Source organism: Rhea pennata, chromosome 22 (genome assembly GCF_028389875.1).
Source record: "Rhea pennata isolate bPtePen1 chromosome 22, bPtePen1.pri, whole genome shotgun sequence".
NCBI lineage: Eukaryota > Metazoa > Chordata > Aves > Rheiformes > Rheidae > Rhea > Rhea pennata.
Genome location: NC_084684.1, coordinates 5,191,432 through 5,212,364, shown reverse-complemented (window position 1 = coordinate 5,212,364; position 20,933 = coordinate 5,191,432). Strand labels below are relative to the sequence as shown.

The following is a 20,933-nucleotide window of genomic DNA, read 5'->3' as shown; positions in this document are numbered from 1 at the left end:
TGAACATTACCTGGACAGTAAAGAAGCCTCTGATGTTTCTACAGGACATAACATGCTGGAGAAGGTCCCCTTCACTTTGGAAATTCCGTGGAAGGAAGGGCGCCCATTCTTCCCAGGGCTGCTTTCAGAAGCAGGACTGTAAAGGAGCTGAGAGTGATGGCGTGAGCTGTTTTGGCTGCTGGACTACTTTGTTTGATAGATTCCTCCTTGTTAGGTGAGAGACTGAGACCTGCCAGTTGCTGTCACGCAGGGCACAGAACCTGTGTGTACTCTCTGCTGTTGCTCTCGAAGTCAGCTGGTGAATTAGGGCTGCAAGACCATAGTTCTTGCAGCTTCTCTTGAGCTGTCCCCCTTTTCCGTCACTTTAAAAGTTCTCGATGGGCAACTCCCTCAACTTCAGATATAAGTGTTGTTTGTTTTATTTTTGGTGCTTCTTTTCTTTCTCTCTCTCCTCTCTTCTTCCCATTCAAAGAACTTGGGACCCTGTGGCTTTTTTCCATTTGTGGGCTTACTTTAATCTCTGTTACAGCGTTTTGTCTCCTTACCTCCTGCCTGGTGCCAGAGCTGTAAGACAAAGAGGTGTTTACACTAGTAGACTGCCCAGGCATTGAGGCCAGAGACAAACAGCACAGCGGAGGGCGGATAGAATTGAACATTTCAACATTTTTTCCAGCTGTCCCCAAAACCAATATTGACCCAAGACCCCTGTGAGGCTGCTTTAGTCAAAGTTTTACCAGACTAATCAACTTTTCAGAGAGCAGGCCCCAGGAGCTTGGGCCTGAGGGGAGATGAGGACACCATTGCTCCCGAGATGGGAACTGTCCCACTGGAGAGAATGTCCCTCCTACTTGGACAAATCATGAGCTTTATCACCCAGCACTAAAGAGCTGACACCACCTGGACCATGCTGAACAGGGCCGTATGATAAAAGGGCTGATTGTGTTTCTCCTGAGAAATGGCCCATTTCAAGCCCTGCTTAATGGAGCTGGGGGGAGAGAGGAATTTGGGAACAGGAGCCCTCCATACTGGGAGGCACATTTTTAGCTGCAGATGACATTCAATTAAGAAGCTCTAATGGGGCTGGATTGTGCCTAAGCAATACAGGCATGAGGGTCAGTGCTGAACAAAATCCTGTTGACATCACTTTTAAGAAGTGATTCACTGAGCAAGAGGAGAATAGGCCTTGTTGAAACTTCTCCTCAGCACAAAAACCTCAAAGAGGAGTTTGGCCTCTCCTCTTTTCTCCCCTTCGCTCCATTATCTGGCAGGGTCGCCGAGGGACGTGTTACTAAGGAAGAGTGGAGGGGAGCCGGCGGGAAGAGTGGCCATGTCCTCTGGCTCATCTGCTGGTGATAGCACATCCTCTTGGGGAGGGAGGCCTTTGGGGGCCTGGGTTTGGTTAACCTGCCTCATTAGTGGCTGTATGACATCATTATCTCACATTAGCGACACTCTTCCAGAGGTAATTGGGAAGCCTCTGGAATGGCCCCCTGACCTTTAATTAATGCAACGGGGCCTTCTCCTTGTGTGATTCCTCACTCTGCCTCAAGCAGCTGCTTCTTGTTAAGATGCCAAAACAGGGGAGCCCTGGTCCCATGCCGGGATTTTCTAAGCCGCTACCCACCGGGGGAGAAATAAAAAGGTGCATGAGCAGTCGGCTGCTGCCTGACTTGTTTCAACCTCTGTTTTCACCAGCCTCTTGCCCGCCCCCAGCTCCAAGCTGCTGCCTGGGCAATTACCTCTGGCTGCGCCACGGCAGAGCTGATCAGTCTGGCCAAGGCTCCCTGCCCAGGGGGTTCCCCGTTGGCCCCAGCAGTGCCACGTGGGGTATTGCCCCTTGAGCAGCAGGGATGGCAGAGGAGGCAGGCAGCCCGCTGGGCAGCGCTGGCCCTGCTGAGTGAGCAGGCGCTGCGTGGCACAGCGCATGAAGCCTGACCCTCTCATTTGCACAGAGAAGGGGAAGAGCCGCTCTTCGGTTACTGCTGGGCAAAAGCCTTTGGAGGAGGCTCGAGACCTCCCCTCAGCCCTTTTCTACTGCTTGTAGGCACAGCTAACTTGTGCAATTGGCAGACAAGCTGTTTTAGCCTCTCAGTGCAATCAGGTCATGGTCGCAGCTAGAGACAGGACCGCTCAGATGGGGCAGATCCAAAGTAGAAATGCCACGTTTCTCTGATTATTCTGACACTCAAAGCAAAGAGGAGTCCTATGCACTACTGTAAGAGAGAAGGGATAGACTGTGCTCCTCCCAAGCCTTTCATCTCGTTCCAGCTGTGATTCTGGTGTCTGCTTCTGTCTTTGCAGTTGTTATTGCCTCTTAGTTTGGTCTCAGCTGCTAAATCAATGGCCAGAGATTAGTCACTGGCAGCTCCAGGTAGCATAGAGATTTCCATTAGTACTGTGCATCTGGGCTGTCATTATTATTAGCAGTGTTATTACAGCAGCGTCTGGAGGCTCCGGTCCAGAGTGGCATTTTGTACTTGGCAATGTGCAGAAGGAGAGGAGTGTCAGTCCTGATGTGCCAGTCAGGCAAAGGAGCTACTGCATCCCTGTTTTACAGCCAGGACACTGAAAAGCAAGTTGAGAGAGGAAGCCCCATGCAAGGTCACGCTTAGAGCCTGGGATGACCTAAAATACATCCCAGACCTCCTCATCTACTTTCCAGTGCCCGGATCCCAGAAATGTCCCTTCTCTGTGCACTTGCCTACAAAAAACCTGACCGGTCCTGAAGAGTGTTGTCTTCCCTATTGCTCTGGGCCAGGATTTTTAAACCTTAAGTTCTTTTCAAAGAAGTATAAGAATTTTTGTAGCATGCAAAGGAACTCAGTAGCTCAGGAATACCCAGTCCCCAGTCAGAACCCAAATAACTGATATGAAAATACAAATGCAAGCCACACATCCTCTCCATTCACAAGAAATAGAAGGAAGAAATATTTTAATTCCATTAAGAAGGGGAGGAAAAATAACTGCATTTACTGGGGGATTCTTAGGTGTGGTATGAGGAGACAGGAAGATGAGAAGAAATCTCTACTGGGGAAGAGTTTTGCTGAAGCATTGTTTCAAAGACTGAAACAAAAACATTTCCTCAAAAGACAATAGCCTGATAGAGAGAGGTGGGTTTGTTTGGTTTTACTGGGAGATGGATTGATCTAGGGCCAGCAAACTGTGTACAGTGTGTGTGTGCATGGGGGCAGTGGTTTTGTGCTGGAAAATACAGAGCTCTGAAAATAGGGTGGGCAACCAGAGGTGAGTGCAAGAGCAAAGGCGAGGAGCTGTAAGGAACTTGCTCTGTGTTCATGAAGACAGCACACACAATAAGCTCCAGACGTACTTTTGGGGGGAGCTGCCAGACCCAGTTAAGGTGGTAAAAACATGTTAATGTGGCCAGCATGGTCTGACTTGAATTTGAACAGTAATCAGGGCCTTATTAATGGGGAACAGGTGAAGGTGGGAGCCGTGGGTAAACCTGTGCTCCCCGTGATATGATACAGTGTTTGGATATGCTCACCACAGAGGGCTTGCCATGTGCACAGCATGTTGCTAAACGTGGCAGCAAACAGGGAGAGAAACAGAGCTGGATTGTAAATTATCATGGAAACCAAAGGTGGAAGCCCCATCCTTGGTCTTGGTGTAGAGCAGGCTAGTTCTCCGTAGACAGACTGTATTGTGCTCTTGCTTGCAGTACGCAGGAGGTCAGCGCAGGAGGAACTTCATTCTGATGCACTGCCTGGAGCGTTTCCCTTCCGGCCGCCCTTCCTAGCCATGGGAATTCTGAGCACTGTCAACACCAGATCTCAGCTCGGGTGCTTGCACCCCTTTTCCAGTTTCATCTCATCGCCCTCTTTAGCAAATGTAAGACTGACTGGTACAATGAACATTTTCTCCCCTGCCTTTTCTTAGAGTGGGCAGTGAGCGCACTGTGCTTAGATTCCTTTCTCACTCAAAGATACACGATCAAGATCTCATCCCTTCTGCCTCATAGCATTACCACAGTTAGATGGCTCCCGAATAACTCTCTTTCCCTAATCACTGTTTATGTTCTGCAGGTGAGAGGGGGGCAGTCGTATCCAGTTGCTTCTGTTCCCTGACGGGAGGACTATGAAGGTGCTAGTCCTGAGGCCAGGCACAGCTAAGAGCAAGATTTATGAAGGATGCTGCAGGTTTAGCCATTGCAGTCTAGTGCACAGAGCATCACCTGGGGCCCTGGAGCCAGCCAGCTTCCACTGCTGGACTTGCTACTGAAACCCAGCCAGCAGTGATCACAGGAACATCACACCCCAGCCCTGAGCTTCTGCATCACCAGGCACCTCGTGCCTGGCCACGCTCCGTGTCCCAGCAGGGACTTTCTCCCACATGCCGGCCTCAGGCAGCAGAGGAAGGCTCCCCTGCAGGCAGACAGGTGCTCTAGGTGTTACTGTCGTGTAGGTAAGGCTCCTTCCTTCCTCGGGCTTTGCGCCTGCTCCTCTGTCCCGGCTGCTGGGAGGGCTCCAGCACGCACACTGCCTTAGGCACTTGCATGAATAGTCGAGGATTGTTCTTGTGGTACTGGCCCAGCTCTTACCCTAGTTTTGTCTCTGAAACCTCCCTAATAATCTTCAACCTGAGGACCTTGGGTTGTTATTCCCCTGGCCAGGATTATCTGTGGGGCTTTTGTTTTCAAAATGTGGAAACAAATTAACTCCCCAGAAAGCGCTGTTCAGAGGATTGGGGCTTTTAATTCGTTGACAGCTAAAGGCAGCGTATTTCAAAAGCAGGTGAATGATGTAGTCAGGTCCTTTGGAGCCTTCAACTTGCAGAGAGCTTTAGCTTTTTCAACAGTGGCATTTGGTTTCCTGGGGCTTTGGGGATCTGTCTGCACAGTGCAACACACTGCAGTACTGCTTGTAGGCACAGCTAACTCCTCCACACCCGGGCAAGTATCACTACCCATTGCAGCACTAAGTGGTGCAGGGACGCCTGTGAGTGCTTTGAAGGCACTTTCCCCTGGGGAGAGGGGAGAGCAACTCTCCGTGTTAGTCATTTGGGGATTCTCGTTTTACAGCTCCAGCCTTCAGAGGGTTAATGTCATCAGCTCTCCAGGGCTGATTTAATTCAAGCCAGACTGGAGTGCTGCACGCAGCAGCCTCCCCTGGAGCTGCTGCCTTTGCTCTGGCACTCTCCCACCCTCAGGAGAGAGGGTGAGCAGAGCAGCCGTGTGCGAGGAGCTACTGGTGTCTGTTATGCTTGCAACCTGACCGCTCCTTTGCTCTTTGAAGCTGCTGGCAGTGGGTGGGCCGAGATCAGTGGAGTGGCCGATCTGCTGGGAGTTAGAATAACACAACCATGCTGCCTTGTTCAGCTGGGAATAGGATTCTGTTTGGAAGGGGGTGGGCAGCGTGGGGATGAAGAAACCAGGACGCTGAGGACTGACAGAGTCCTGCAGATGTGGAACAGCTTGCATTTGGGGCTGGGGTGGGAGGGGAGGCCCTTTCAACCCAAAACATAATTAATCAGTGGCTTTGACAGAAAACGGAGCTGTGGCTGCAGTTCCAGCTACCGTTGCCCTTTCCAGGCCCACAGCCGGAACAGAGAGGGGAGAGGTTCATGGCATTCGTGCTCCACAAGAAAAGCTCAGCTCTTTCTTCTCGTATCCCATCTCAGATCTTTCTCGCAAGGATCAGCTTGCCGGCCAGCAGTGACTTCTCCTCCACTGCTTCCCTCCAAGTCAGCCCCTTTCCCTCACATTATGATGGAGAATACAGGTCAAAGAATTGGTTCAAGTCACTAACTCATGTGTCCAAGAGTTTTACTTTAGGCATTTTCTACCTGGGTCCAAGACTCACCTCATCCCTGGCTGGGATTGTCCAAAATATCAATTCCTTTTGCTAAACACAGATAAAATAGCTGATTACACCTTTAGGTGCAAGCTGACAGTGGCTGACACAATGACATTTGTCTTGCAGGGAGCCTGACCCCCAAAGCAAGACGTGCCATCTCACCTGCTCCCACCCTGAACTCCGAGGGTGCACTGACAGCCGAGGCAACGCTCGCTCGCCCCTGTGCTGACCTTCCTGGCAGCCAGACGGAGCAGAGCAGGGGCAGAAAGAGCCCATTCAGCTCTTGCCTTGTGCCCTCCGTTAGCGTCCCTGCAACACCCAGTGACGAGCGGCCTCTGAACTCAGCTTCTTTATGTGACGGTGAAAGGAAATAGGGACACAGGGGAGGAGAACTTATGCTTCCAGTGGAGTGGGCATGAGGAGGAGGTCCTGGTGAGCTGTGGCTCTACTCTGCCCTGAGAGTTACTGCAGGGCTCTAGCTTTGCATGCGCAGTGCCCTGAAGGAAGGTGCTGAGCCAGCGCTTAGGGCTGGTGCCCACCTTTCGTGGGTGAGGGCAGGCAGCTGCTTCAGCACTTCTGCCCTGAATACCAGGCACCCAAGGTATACGCCACCAGGACAGAGATGCCAATGCCTTTTTGTGGTTATCCAGCAGGCTTGGAGTGGCCCCAGCTCCAGGCTGCGCTGTGACCCAGGTCTCCTGCTACTGCTGCTGCTTGCCTTGCATTGCAGCAGCACCTCAGAGCCAGGACCAGGCATCTCTTGTGTGCAATGATGTGCAAAGGCAGAACACCTTGCACCGGTAGAAACTGCAGAAAGCCGTGCCTCAGAGTGCTTAGAGCTGGATGGAGACTGCTGAGATACAGCTGCCTGATGGTTAAGAGACCTGGAGACCCTCATGTGGCAGCAGGTAACCTTCCCGTGTGGCACAGTGAATGTCTAGCATTGCAGCACAGAGCAGGACAAGCTTGCTTTAGAGACACCCACCGTGTACCAGTCACTGTTAGCAAAGACCCTGCTATTGCAGACTTAAGGAATTTGTCTTTTTCCTTTCCTCTGGAGGCACCATACCAACTGGAGAGGATGTATGGATGTTATCTTCCCCTACATGCCTACCCTTCCTTTCAGCTTGCAATCCTGACTGCTCTAATACCATTACAGCCCCAATGTCCTGGACATCTGAGCCCTCTTTTTAGGATTAACATAAACTTGTGCCTCAGGAGGGGGTTAAAAATCTTTGGGAACAGATAACTTTCTGGCTGTTAAGTGACATCTAGTGGAAATGGCAGGAAAAAATGAGTTCTACAGGCAAAACATCATTGATCCTGTTGGATTCAGTGGTAAAACTGATTCCTGTGAGCTGGAATTTCAGCCCAGCAGCTTCTTTTCAAGACTCGTAGAAAAGAAATTAAAATAGCTCCATCTGTTTGGGTATGGCTTACAGAGAGAGCACAGCAGGTTTGGTTTGTCTTACTCAGATCAATGAGCAATGTAAAAAGCAGGACGGCTGTGACATGACTGCGGCTACCTGGCTTTAAAGCTACTAGTACCTAGTCAGAAACATGGGCGCCACAACGGACCATGCACCGAGCTGGATTGCTATGCTACAATTCAGATTAAAGCGATGCAGTGGGCTAACTCTGGTTCAGGTCCTGCCTGGCCTCTGACAGCTAGCAACTGTTCCCTGGATCTGGGATGACTGATCTGGATGCAGCTTGTCCAGCTGGGCTATCCAGCTGCGCACAGACCTGCGCCAGAGGGTAGTGGACCCAGAGCCCGTTGGCTGTCCGGGTGGGAGCACCCAGCGAGAAGCGAAGCTGGGGAGCTGCCCAACACGCACCTCAGGGAGTGGCAGGTCCCGTGCCAGTGCTGGGGATTCGTGGCTATTGTGCCTGTCCGCGTCCCGTGTCTTGGAGGTAGCTATGCATCCTCTTTGCCCTGCCTCCCTTTCTTGGCATCAGGGGCTTGTCTGCCTGCTGCCACCTCCGCCCCTGCAGGAAAAGTCCAGCCAGCAGAGTAGATGCAGCCTGAGGCTATTCTTGTGTAGACCTAAGCCAACGTTTACAAGGAAACCTGAAACCCAGTGAGATTTGGATTAGCAACCCGAAACTCAGGCCAGAATACAAGCCATACAAGCCTTTTGGAAGAGCTTGGCAGAGTTTCAGGCAAGTGTGGGCTGAGTTTCAAGTTAGCTAAGGCTGACCTTTGAGTGAGCCCACTGCTCGCTTCTCAGGAAGCATGGGCCTGAATTTTAAGAGAGCCTGGGGACTAAGTTTCAGGGGGGAAAAAATAGCAGTTAAAGGGTTTAGGCAAAACCAGAGCAGACTTCTTATGGTTTGGGGGTGACAAGTCCTAGCCACTCACCTGGCCCCAAACCAGCAAAACCAGACTGGTGGTTACAGCTTCATTGCACTCTGAGTTTCAGTGCAGACTTAACCCTTTCCTCAGCATGGAGTAGCTGTTACTTAGCTGTTACTCTCTTCAGATGGTAGACCTACATTTCCAACCTGCTCTTTCCCCTACATGAGAGAGGTCTCATGGTTGTTAGCTGTTGAAGGTCAAAGATGTAGACCTGAACGCAAGCAGCTCAGCACTCCCTATCCCCAGCCCTCAGAAAGGGCTGAGCTGTCCACACGGCATTTTGTACCTTGGGGGAGATTAGTGGCAGGGGAGAAACTAATCAAGGGGGAGAGCACAAGATGGAAAGGCTGCTGTTGTCAGAGCAGAAGGTCATGGCCCAGAGATCAGCTGGAGATGGACAGATAAAACCATGACGTGTCAGTGAGAGAGCATGAAGGATGATGCTCAAGCTAAGGCAGAAGAGGGCATGCAAAAATGGGCATAAGTAGAGCTGTCAGTCCCAGGCAGTGGGAAGTAATAAGTAGTCCTGCTCTTAAAGCTGTGGACGGATTTTTCTTTCCACTAAACTTTTCTTTTTTCCCTTTGGTCTTCCTGCAAACTCATCACTCTCTTCTTCCCTTAAAAGACATCACGTAATGGCCAATATCAAGGCAGGGGGAGCACATCTGTAATCTGTCCCACATTTCTCGGTTGTGTTGTCTCTGAAGCAAATTTAGCCAAAAACACAATACTCCTGACGTTTAGTGTAGATTTTACATGCTCTGTGAAGTTTAAATTTTCCCAAATGTAGTTTCCTGGGTAGGAAGTTGCTTATCTCAGACTCAGAGTATTATTCTATATAGCTCTTATCTTCTCCTCTGCCCCACCCCGCCAGCCTGTTGAAAGTCCCTTACCCTGGGAAGAGTGACCGTGGAGCCTGAGGCCATACGAGAGGTCTTTACGCCAAAGGAAGCGCTCCTCCAGGCACTCCCGGTTTTCTCGCCTAGCTCCCTGTTTCGTGCCCTTGATTCTGGCTCTTTCTCCCGCACTGTGTCCTGTGTCATCAGGCTGAGAGGGGCCTCATCTGCCACTTTATTTCAGTCCCTTCTCTAATTACACGTCGACGCTGGTTATTTATATAACGCCCTTAATGCCAAAGTGTCAATACGCGGAGGGCTGGGAGACGGCGGGGAAGCCTGTGCCCGCCTGCCCGCGGCTCCGCAGACGGCGGCCGCCGGTCACGTCGGTCCAGAGGCGCTGGAGCAGCTGGCCGCGTCCCAGCACGTTGCGCCAGCGCCTCTGGAGACAGCTCTGGCGGGCTGGAGCCAGGCGTGCCGGAGCGGCCCGGGGTCGCGCGCCGCCCGCCAGGAGGTAATTGGAGACGGCCTGTCCGGGCTGCAACCGCTGGATGTCCGGTGCGTGCTGCGCCGTGCCCCTCCTGCAGCCCGTGTGGCTCGGGGCAGCCCGCCTTGCCCCGGAGTCCGGGCTCTGCCTCTCTGGTCACCCCAGAGGAAGCCAGGGAAGTGCTAGCAGACGCGTGATTTCCCCAAGGACGGTGTGTGGGCTTTACCCTGGACAGCTAACCGAATTCTTGGATGTCTCTTGCGCTGAGACTTGTTTGTGTGTCGGAGGCCAGGGTGGAACATGTGGTGGGGCGTGTGCAGTTCCTGCTGGGTTTGGTGTGCGGCCGCTCCAGCGCCGGTTTTCAACGCGACAGCGATAACACGGGCCGCCAGGCTGCTGCTGGCTTCCAGTTCCGGCTCGCTTTCATGTTCGCTGCTGCGGTTTGCGGGGCACACTTTAAAGGCTTCTCCGACTAACCCCGGCTGCCGGACTCAAAGGGAAGGAAGCCGGCTGCAGCCAAGAAGAGGAAGCCGGGCGGTTTCCCTTCTGTGCCTGCGAGCGCAGCGCCTGTGAGGGACAAGGGTGTAGCCAGATCAGAAGGGAGACAGGACGGGAGGACAGCGGACCCCCTTCCTTCTGCGCTTTCTTGGCGGGGAAAGCTCCCCGCGTGCGTCAGGCCACCGGACAGAGAGAGGAAGCGTGTTCCGGGCAACAAGTGCCTGGCGGCACGGGGCAGCGTGGGGCAGATCCGGCCGCCGGCAGCCTTGCGGCGCTGCAGTGTGTGAAGCCAGCCACGAAGGGGAGCATCCTTCCCGCAGGAGGGCCGGCGCCGGGCAGCGCGAGGCAAGGAAGGGGGCCCGGCTCGCCCCGCTTCCCCAAAGCGATGCACCAGCGCCCAGTACGCGCTTGCAGCGCCTTGCACAGCCCCCAGTACACACTTGCAGCACCTTGCACTAACCCCCAGTACGCGCTTGCAGCGCCTTGCACAGCCCCCAGTACGCACTTGCAGCACCTTGCACTAACCCCCAGTACATGCTTGCAGCACCTTGCACCGGCCCCCAGTACACACTTGCAGCACCTCGCACCAGCCCCCAGGATGCACTTGCAGAGCCTTGCACAGCCCCCAGTATGCGCTTGCAGCGCCTCACACCAGCCCCCAGTACATGCTTGCAGCACCTTGCACTAACCCCCAGTACACACTTGCAGCGGCTCACACCAGCCCCCAGTACACACTTGCAGAGCCTTGCACAGCCCCCAGTATGCGCTTGCAGCGGCTCACACCAGCCCCCAGGATGCACTTGCAGAGGCAGCTGCAGCAAACGGTTCCCCCGCGTCCGTGGGAGTGCGCGGCCAGAGCGGGCTTGGCTGTGCGCTGGCAGCCGCCTCCGGCTGCTGGTCTGCTGGCGCCCGGCGCCTGCGGGGCAGTTCTCAGCCTCAGGGCAGCGCTGCCTCCCCTCAGCGGGACGCGTGGGGCCGCAGCTGGGCTCGGGCTCGGGCTCAGAGTCGCTGGACTACAGTCGGCTCTTTCAGGGCATCTATTTCTGGCCCTAGGGCAGGGGAGGGTGCGCTAGGCGGCCAGCCAGGAGCCTCACAAGAGCTGGGAGCTATTTCTGGCGCCGGCTGCTGACCTGGGAGACCGCTCGCAGCGAGTCGCTTCCCCCTGCACCTTTCTCCTGCCGTGCCTGCTCTGACTCTCCAACCCGATGCTCCCTCCATCACCTGCAGCACCGGGTGCTCCTGGGGGCACCTGGGCTGCTGCCACGCTCCGTGCAAGGGTTGTCAGAAGACCATGACGCTTGCTGTGCTGTTTTGCTGTAAATCTGCAGTAGGTGCCTTGGAAGCGCTGTCAATAGACGTATGACGCCTCGGAGGCATGGTTTTCTTACCCCTGACACAGGTATCCTGCAGATAGCTCTTTGTCCAGCATATCCACCTCTTTGCTTCTGTCGCTGCCATTCAGACAGGGATCTGCTAGCATCATCCCCTGGCTTGGGGCTAATTAGCCCCCCATCACTGGGGCTAATGACTGTGAGCTCTGTGGGCCAGGCCTGGGCCCCTCCTCTGCTCTCCATCCCTCAGGGCAACCATAGACGCGGGACAGAATTAAGCAGGGGGCATCAGCAGACGCCCTACGGACATCAGAGGGTGCGGGGTGGAAATGCTTTTGCTGTCACCTTCACATCTCCCCCACCAGTTCCTATATATGGGCCTGCCCTCTCTGAACCCGCTACGCTCCGGTCTCAAGTGACACACTGGGGAGGGGGTGGTGGGGAGGCCTAATTTTAGCCTGTGAATGGAGCTGTGCTGAAGCCGAGTTCTCTGTCCCCGTGAAGGGTACAGCATCAGGTTGTGCTGGGAGGATTCTGCTGCATGGCTCTCTGAATGCCTCCATCACCGGCTTAGATTGCGGCACAGGTAGGATGCAGCCCTACGATCTTCCTGCTGCTTCTCCAGCTGCTGGATCCCCCCTGCTGTTGCCTCTCCCTCCTCAAAGCCAAAAGTAAGGGAGAGACTGCTGTGGCTTGCTGAAATTTCCCTGTCCGGGCTGTGCCTAATGCTACATCCTTGTCTGATACTGAGCCAGTGGGGAAGTTCAGGCGTGTGAATGCTCCGTTTGCTTGAACAGGGTGATCTGGGCCAGCGGACCATGTCGGGTGCACCGCACTGCTGGCTTCAGCGGGTGATCCGGTTGTCAGAAATCCGCCTGGCCCCGTCCGGTAAGGTAAGGCGCTCACGGATGTATCTGCCTCTCCCAGAGGAGGGTCGGAGCTACCCCGGCTAGTCGCACCCCCGTGCAAGACCTTGCTTCCTTGCGGCTTCGCTCCTCTGTCCAAAGCGCCTGCTGTGCTGCCGCGGGGAGAGAGCCCCGGACTCGGTGCTGCGCTCGGAGGGGCGCGGGCGGAACGGAGCCGCGGGGGCCGGGAGGGGTCTCGGTGCCGCCAGCCGAGCTGCGGTCCGGCGCAGCGGCGCCTGCGGCTCCCGAGCCTGCAGGAGCCGTCCCGGCTTCGCCCCGGCTCCAGCCCGCGGGCAAACGGGGCAGCAGGCCGGGGGCAGGGTTGAGCGGGTCTGCAGGGTGCTCGGCTCGCCCCTCGCGTGCCGGCCTCACCAGCCGCCTGCCCTCGCTCTGCCCCTGCAGCCATGGAGAGCTTCGAGTACAGCATCCAGCTGAGCGACAGGGACTGGGCCGAGTTCTACGCGGCCGCGGAGGAGTGCAGCCTGAGGCCGGCCGCCCTGGCCGCGGCGGAGGAGCCGCGCCCCGGCGACCTTGAAGGAGGGGACGGCGCGCCGGCGAGGGGGCGCCGAGCCAGCGCCGACGGGCGGGCCGCGGCCAGGCCGGGCGGCGGGCCAGGGCCTGGCTCGGGAAGCTCTGCCCCACGTGGGGGCCCCGCAGACGCCTCCCCGCGCCGGCCCGCCGGCGGGCACCTCGCCCCGCCGGAGGGGCTCTCGGGCGGCGCGGACGGGACGGAGCCCGGCTCGGCCGGCAGGCTTCGGCGCGAGAGCGACGAGCGCGGCGGCCCCGGGCGGGCGCCGGCGATGCCCGGCCCGCGGGGGCGGCAGCCGCCCCGCGCCCCCGCCGCCGGCCTCGCCGCGGGCCGGGAGGCGGCAGCGCCGGAGGAAGGAGCGGCGGGCGCGGAGCCCCCCGCCGCGGCGGGCGGCGGCGCGGGAGGGGAGCAGCCCCCGGCGGCGCGGCCCGGCGGGGCCCGGCGCGGCGCCTCGCCGCCGGCCTCCCCGCGCGGCCCGGCGGGGCGGGGGGCGAGCGGCGCCGCCCGCTCGGAGCCCGCGCGGCGGGCCCCCCCGAGCGAGCTCGCCCCGGGCGCCCCTCCGCAGGCCGCCCCCGGGCCGCCGGAGGACCCCCGCGCGCGGGCAGCCCGCGCGGCCCCGGGCTCTGCCGGCGGCTCCCTGGAGGTCGTGAGGCCCAAGACGCCGGCGCAGCCCAGGAGGAGCCGCAAGCAGCGCGGGGCGAGCGCCGCGGAGGCCGCCCTCGAAGACGGCGAGGCCGCGGGGGCGGCGGCGGCCGGGGGCCTGGCCCGCGGCGGGGCCCCCGCGCCGCCGCTGCTGCCGTCGCGGCGGAGCGGAGGGCAGGAGGAGGCCGCCGAGCCGGGGGCCGGGGAGGCGGGGAGCGAGGAGGCAGGGCAGCGCGGAGGGCCCGCGCCTGGCCCTGGCGCGGACGAGGGAGCGCGCGCCGCGAGCGCTGCCCCGGAGCTCCGGGCGAGGGAGGCAGGGCCGCAGCTCCCGGGGAGGGGGACGGAGCCCGGGCCGGCGGGGGCCGCGGGCGTACGTGGCGCCGCGCCGCCGGTGCTGGCCGGAGGGCCTGCCGCTCCCCGGGGAGGCGCGTGCCGGGCCGCCGCCGGGAAGCCCCCCGATCCCGAGGGCGCGGCGGCGCCCGGGCGGGATGCTGCGGCGCGAGCTGGCGGGCAGCCGGCAGCCGGGACCCCCGGGGCGCCGGAGGGCTCTGCGAGGGGGAGCTCCCTCGAGGTGACCTGGCCCGAGATGTACGACTATCTGTTCTGTGACTCCCAAGGGGAAGAAGAAGGAATGGGGAACCAGGTGGAGGAGGAGAAAATACCCCTGGAAAGGGAAATATCTTTGCCTGAACTGTACGAATATTTTTTCATTGAGCCTGAAGGAAAGAGGAAAAAAGCCAAGGGTAAAGAGAGGAATCGAAAGAAGCTCAGAAGCTTGGACCAAGCTCGTCTGCAAAATGAGGACCCTGGCTCAACTCCAGTCAAAGAGTCTCTAGTCATCTCTGTCCCCGAGGTGTACGAACACTTCTTCGCTGATGGGCCTGGGCGTGGTGGGGGCTGGAGAGGGATTTTCCTTACCCCTTCCACCTCCGAGGTGAAGAAGGCAGTAGGGGCTTTGAAGTCGCTCCTGCAACGGCCAATGCATCTCGTCAGAGGCCGGGTCCCAGCTCCCCACAGTCTCGTGCAGAGAGGGTCCGGCGAGAAGCTCCCTCTCATCCCGCTGGCACCACTGGGAAGAGGTCAGGCACAGCCCGAAGGTCTAGACATGGCCCTTGCACTGACAGGTAAAGCACCATCAGCGCGCCTGATAGCTCCAACTCGCTGCTGTGCTCGGAGATACGCTTCTGCCTTTCGTGCTCACCCCTGCTCCCTCTGCCTTGCGGAAACTTCTTAGCCAGCTCTGACGCTGCTGCAGCCATCTCCCCTCCAACTGCAGCAGCATTAGGGCCACCTTACAGGTGGAAGCGTTTTGGTGGGCTCAGCCAGCATAGCTGGTCTGAAATCACATTCCCAGCACGTTTCCTTGCCATATAGCAGCCCTGGGCTTTAGCAGAGATCTTTGGAAGTGGGGCAAGAAAAACAGCCATCTATTCCTGTGATGCTCCTGCTGCCCCTGTGCCTGAGCAACTGCTGCTGGCCAGGCCTTGCAGGCCAGTTCCCAGTGCTGCGGGAAGCATGGGCAGTGCTATAGGCACATGCTGTGCTTAACTTTGCTTACCAGCATGCTCCAGTCCCGGGGCGGTGATGGTGATGGTAGCGTGCTTGCAGCAGGCTGAAGCTCGGTCAGGCCCAAACTCCCTCTCCTGGTTGAGCAAGTTGACCCTAACTGGGTATAACTTATTGTGGATTCAATTTATTCTTTTCCACCCTGGCCAAGGAAAATTTGCTGAAGCACGTAGCTACATTAAACATGGCTGGTGTTATTGCAAGGTCTGGTAGGGATGGGAATCTCCCCATGCCCGTGCTGTCCAACAGCCTGCAGACCCACATGCCTGTATTTCTGATGAGGAAATGGGAGAAGGGCCAGTAAAATCCTCCCGTACCAAACGACTCATGCCCCTGAGATAAAGCAATGATTGCTGAGCTGCTGTCCTGATAAGCCTGGTCTACTAAATTGCCTAATGCTGTTGGGGGAAAAGGTATATACGGAGTACAACATGTTCAGGGCTTTCAACCAAAAGAGGTGAGGGGGACTTTAAAACAGATGCTAATTTAAAAAGTATTCTCCAGAGACCCCCAAAGGGTACCTGGACTTTGACTATTACATCTCTTTCCTGGGACTGGTAAGAGAGACAGGAATAAAGGGAAAGCAAGCCTGACCCAGTAGGACAGCCAGCATATTTATCTAAAAGCTTATACAATGCTTACAGCCGTGGTGCCTCACAGTTAATATTAAAAATAAACAATGAATGAGTCATCCCAGAGGTGACTCAAAATAGCGCTTCCGTTCTGTTTGCACAGAGAAAAACTCTTTTGCAATGGTGTAACTAATTAGTAAGCCAGCTTTAATTAAAAGCTCAATCAAATAAAATTAGGAACAAAAATAACTTACTCTTGCAACATGTCTTCAAGTTTTGCTAGACTGCTATCTCTAAAGTCGGACTCTGGAAAGAAATGCAGAGCCCTCAGTGCTGCCTCCCACCCTGGTCCTCGCAGGGTGCAGGACTGAGGTGGAAGTGCAGGGCCATGACCTTTGCCACAGGGATATGTGTTATACCGGAGCCATGGGCACCTCCAGCATGGACCAGAGCACCTCCCAGCATGGGGGCAGGCAGGGACCCCGACGCAGAGGGGGCTGCCTGCAGTCACCATGCGGCAGCAGCCAGCCCAGGCCTCCTGAATCCTGCTGCACTAGCCACTGGACCATCTTGCAGGCACCAAGTAGGGATGCTCTGGGAAGAAACACGGGGAAGGTGCTGGGGCAGTCAGAGGTAGGCTGTGCATTCATTAGCTGTCTCTCCCATGCCTGCAGGTAGAATTAACAAATATTTGTTTCAGGTTCTTTAACAAAATTTAAAATTGAGATGAATGAAAAAATGTGCCACCTTCCTTAAGGAATATAGCTGAGTCCAAAATAGATATATTTGACTAGATCAGTAGTAAAGAAAAGCTCTGGGAGGGAAAATGTGTGACAAAGATGTATTTCTTTTGGAGTATAAGGAACTCTGCGCTGGAGCCTGCGATGGCAGAGGAGGGCAACATAATACTTAGGCTTTGTGCTGTTCTTCCTGCAGGGAGGCCTGAGGCTCCGCTGGCTCTGACCCACAAGGACATGTGCCTCGTCTTCTGCGCCTTTGCATCCTGGGCAGTGAAGACCTCCGATCTGCAGGCTCCGGACGCATGGAAGACTAGTATGTATGGGGCCCAGGCAGGGGCAGGAGAGGGGTGAGGAGGACCTTATGGACGGCCTGGCAGGGAGGGAGGCAGGGACGCTAACACATCTAAGGGTGCCTGCAGAAAACTGCAGAGAATCATTTTCCTGCTTTTCTAAAGTGTCCTATTACTTTCTAACACCTTCTCTCGCCTATAGAAATGCCAGTCCTGATTGCTACTCGCTTAAATTGTCCATTTTCTTCACAATGCATCTGCTGACCCTAACCCGAGCCGTAGGACAATTCCTATATCCCCGGCTCAGCTCCATCTAGCCCCTGACAGGGACCAGTACAAGTGTGTCAAGTCAATAGATGTTTCTTTAAGATCCATGTTAGCCAGTAGCTGAATCAGGGCCTCAAGTTTTCCAGTTTGTCTGCCTTCATCACAGCTGGAACATATGTGCATTTTTATAACGTGCTATAAACGTATAATCTTTTCTCTAAATACAGCATTATCCTGGTGCATGGAGTCCTTTAAGTAAACTGAGCTCTGTCAGTTGCTCTCCTCCCAAACCCCAGAATTAGCATAGCTGCTGGGGAGAGATAAAGCTCAGGCAGACAAATTAGCTGAACTTTGGCTCAAAGTGACCTGGGTCATTGCATAAACAGAGCACTGGACAACTACTGCAGCAGCTCTTTGCTGTGTGCAGTAGAGGGGCTCACTGCTGAGCCCTCACAGGGTGTAGGAGAGTCCTCTCTGCCAGGAGAGGCTCCAGCCCAGGGCTTTCTGCTGGTCATCCAGGGGAGGAATGTTCCCTGCTAAGGTCACACACCAAGCTGACTGCCTGGGGCTGAGAATAGCTCATTAGCTAAAGTTGGTCAGCGCAATAATCACAAGAAGCTTTTGGCCTGGTCTTCCTTGCCTTCTTAGTATTAGATCATAGATAGGGCCACAGAGAGGGTAAGAAAAGTGGGATGTGGGCCTCGTGCCCTCCTGATTGCATAAGCTAGAGTGCAATAAACACCATGATGAGGAGAGGAGGCAAGAGACAATTTAATATAAGTCCTGTCCTGAACTAGCAGTTCTCTTTTGACATTTTAGGTTCCAACAAATTGAATTTCCTTGTTTATGTCCCGGGCTCTAACACATAAATCAAAATCATGACTAAATTTAAACTGGGGTGTCCAAATGGGTTCACAGTTTTGTTTGGGCACAGATCAGGGCAATTTGGCCTCTCATAAACCAAGCTAAAAACTTTAACTAAAAGTTCAGAGAAGTGCTTGATTCTGTGTGTGTTCTCCGAGTTATTTTTTGGATCTCTGCCTTTCTAGTTCTTTTTGGGGGCATTGTTTTGCTTTTGGCTAGGATCAGAACATCTGCCCACAGAAAGATATCTCTTTTGCCATCCTCTTGGTCCAAACAAGCAGAAAATGAGGGGAATCTCCTCAAAGAAAGCTCTAGTGATATTTCTTGCTGTGGCCTTCATATCCATATCTCCACACTACCTGTATATCTAACCACCACCCTGCAAGGCAGATGATGTAGCTGTTTCCTCGCCACTGTTTCCTATGGGTGCCCTATGCACCTTCCTCCTACAATGTCCATTCCTTCAGGAACACTGTAGCTGGCCTCTCTCACAATATAAAAGGCTGTTCAGGTGGGACGGGAATCCTGCATGAACAAAAGCTTTTGCAGCAGGACCGGCACCATACACTTGCAGACTCCAAGGTGAGGCTGCTACCTTTAGTGTCTCAGGGCACTGTCCCACAGAAGATGACTTCTTCCTCCCCAAGAGGGTTCCTTTCTGATGATCCCAGATGTAAATGCTCACAAAACATGTCAGGTGCAACCTGTATAACCGTGTTAGCACAGACTCCATGCCCTATGAAGGTGTATTGCTCAGTCCCCTCACTTCTCACCAAACTCATGAAGCCAACGTGGTTCTTTCCTTAGAAACAGTTGTTTCTTGTGAACAGTATTCTGATCTGTGTGCTCAAGCTAGAGGAGGATGTGATCTGCCAGGCTGCTGGCAGGTCAGGACTGAATGCACTGGGAACAAGCATTGTGTGTTATGGATGAAGTGCAAGGCAGGAGGGGTCTGAGAGAGGGAGGGGAACAACCCCCTTAGGTCCCATTGACTTGAGTGATGAGTAGCTTGCGATTGTCAAGATTTGGAAGAAGCACCCAGGCTTACTCTGGAAATGTGTTGGCTCTTTTTCAGTGTTCCTGGCAACTTTTGGCACGCTTTCTGCCATTCGCTACTTCAGAAGGCAGGTCAGAGAAGGACACCACCAGACCTAGTCACATTGCAAGAGTGAGATGCTTCCCGAGGACGGGTGAGGAAGGTGGAGAGAGAGGCAACCGGGCCTTGTTCTTGGACAACGTGAGAAGCCTGGATCCCAACATCAAGTCTTCTCTGGACCCCTTTCTAAAAGGGCTAGGATGTTACAGGAAGCAGGATTCTTCCAGTGACATATTAATTTACATTACAGTAGGCAGTTTATACCTGGACAGAACAGGAGCCCAGTATGGGTTGATTCTGTTTCTTTCTCTGTGGACTTCTCAAATACTTGTGCTATCTCCTAGGCGCTGCTTGTCCATCCCCCTTGTTCAAAGTCAGCTTGTGGCAAAGGAAGATTTAGATAGTGGAAGAAGGGAAAGCAAAAGAAACCAGGGAGAGTGCTTTGTTTCCTGTGAATGTTGGAGGTATCTGTGAAGATAGGGAAGAGAAAGCTTTGGGGAAGAGCTGTCTCTGAAGATGGTACTAGACTAAGCACGTGTACCCTACTAGCAGGGCTGAGAAAGGGGAGGGCATCCAAAGCGAAATGGAGGGCAGCCTGCTTGGCAGAGTGCAGCCTCCATGACTTGTTTGACTCGCTGCGGGAGGACTTACTCGCTTGGATTTCATTCCAAGAAGTCACATTTCAGTCTAGTGGTTCTGGAGGCTGAGATAAGGTTTCTGTGCTTGTGGCTGCCTTGGCGCTGCTGAGGCAGAGCCATGGATGCAGTGTCTCTTCCTGGGGGTGAGGTGCACCCACTGCAATGACACATCTTGCTCCTGTAGGCAGAACAGGGACAGGCATCACACAGCCATCGCCAGGAGAAGGAGCAGTCAAAAAGAGCCCTGGAAAAGGGCTGCGCTGTGCGGAAAGGGGCAGGCTGGGCAGCAGGGAGAGGAGCTGAGCTCAGGGAAGTTCTCAGGAAAGAGCTCTGACAAGGACTGGAGCATGCTGGAAAAGAGGAAGCGGGAAGCATACGTGCTTGGCTCTGACACTCACCAGGTGAAGGTTTAGGTATACCACCTGGTCTCTCTGCTGCCTCACATACTAGGGACAAAAATTTGGCTGGGAGGAGAGGTAGGATGAGGAGGTGCTTTGTCTGAGTGCATAACCCCAAGGGGAAAGGTGCTGGCTGGCAGGGAGGGAGGGAGGGAGGGAGACCTAGCGGGGGGGGGGGGGGGGGGGGTGGTGAAAACTGAAAAGGAAGTAGTTCAATTTCCTCCCTGTCTCTAGTGCCTCCCTGGTCACTCAAGGGCATTATGAAGAAGGGCTCTTCTTCACTCCCAAGTCTGATAACAGCACAAACATTAGATCTGATAAGCACTTAGGGACCAGATCCATAAAGGTACTGGGGAAGATCTACCCAAAATACCTGTTTGGATCTGCCTATGAGCTTTACAGGAACAGTCTGCAGCAGTAAGGGTTTGTTGTATGGAACAAGAGAAGTTTAGCTCTTTCCTTGTAATGCAGAGTGCAATGCAATTTTAATGTGTGTATTTAAGACTATGTATTATTGCAGATAAGGGAGCACACTGTATGATTGTATAGTGAGATACATAACAGTAAATAGTAAGAGAGAGGGCTTTAAAGACTATGTATGGACTACAGTAGCTGTATATCCAGTATAAGGGGTTTTATGGGTGAGAGAACAGAAAAAATATATTGGAAGCTTCTAATAAACATTCTATATCTCATTTAATACTTTTGTGTACATTTCTGTGTCTACATAGCTTGTGTGTGAAACTTTTGAATGAGTACTGAATTTTTAAAAATGAAAAATAAACCCATTGTACCCCTGTACTTTCCTGGGAGACTGTAAATAACATTGAACTGAGCAAAACAGAAAAAGGTCAGAGGGGCACAGGTCTGCAGAAAGGAGGAGGTATCTGGCACTGCCAGCTCCTGTCTTATGGGGCACTGTCTCTTCCTGCCTAGTTCCTCACACAGCCCGAGGGCCTCAGTACAAGAGGCACAGCTGAAGCATGAACAATCACTGCTAACTTCTTGCTTGATTCAAATTTTTCAGATTTTGTGTGTTTTCTAACCAAATCATAAAAATCTGGAGAAAATCATGTTTTCCCTTCACTTTTTCAGATGCAGG

At 54.6% G+C, this 20,933-nt stretch overlaps 1 protein-coding gene across 1 annotated transcript; it reads left to right on the top strand.

The window, feature by feature from the left end:
- Window positions 1–11,766: 11,766 nt before the first annotated feature.
- Window positions 11,767–19,974, top strand: PERM1 (PPARGC1 and ESRR induced regulator, muscle 1). The gene is made up of 7 exons (XM_062593722.1): window positions 11,767–11,910; window positions 12,122–12,217; window positions 12,632–13,005; window positions 13,048–13,167; window positions 13,324–14,524; window positions 16,475–16,591; window positions 18,775–19,974. The coding sequence occupies exons 3-7, from the start codon at window positions 12,634–12,636 to the stop codon at window positions 18,852–18,854; spliced, it is 1,890 nt and encodes a 629-aa protein (XP_062449706.1). The 5' UTR covers window positions 11,767–11,910; window positions 12,122–12,217; window positions 12,632–12,633; the 3' UTR covers window positions 18,855–19,974.
- Window positions 19,975–20,933: the final 959 nt, after the last annotated feature.

Coding starts and splice junctions, on each gene's coding strand:
- PERM1 (XM_062593722.1), top strand. CDS start 12,634: ATGGAGAGCTTCGAGTACAGCATCCAGCTGAGCGACAGGGACTGGGCC. Junction 13,168..13,323: donor GCGGCGGCGCGGGAGGGGAG/CAGCCCCCGGCG, acceptor GCCCCTCCGCAG/GCCGCCCCCGGGCCGCCGGA. Junction 16,592..18,774: donor TCCGGACGCATGGAAGACTA/GTATGTATGGGG, acceptor GCTCTTTTTCAG/TGTTCCTGGCAACTTTTGGC.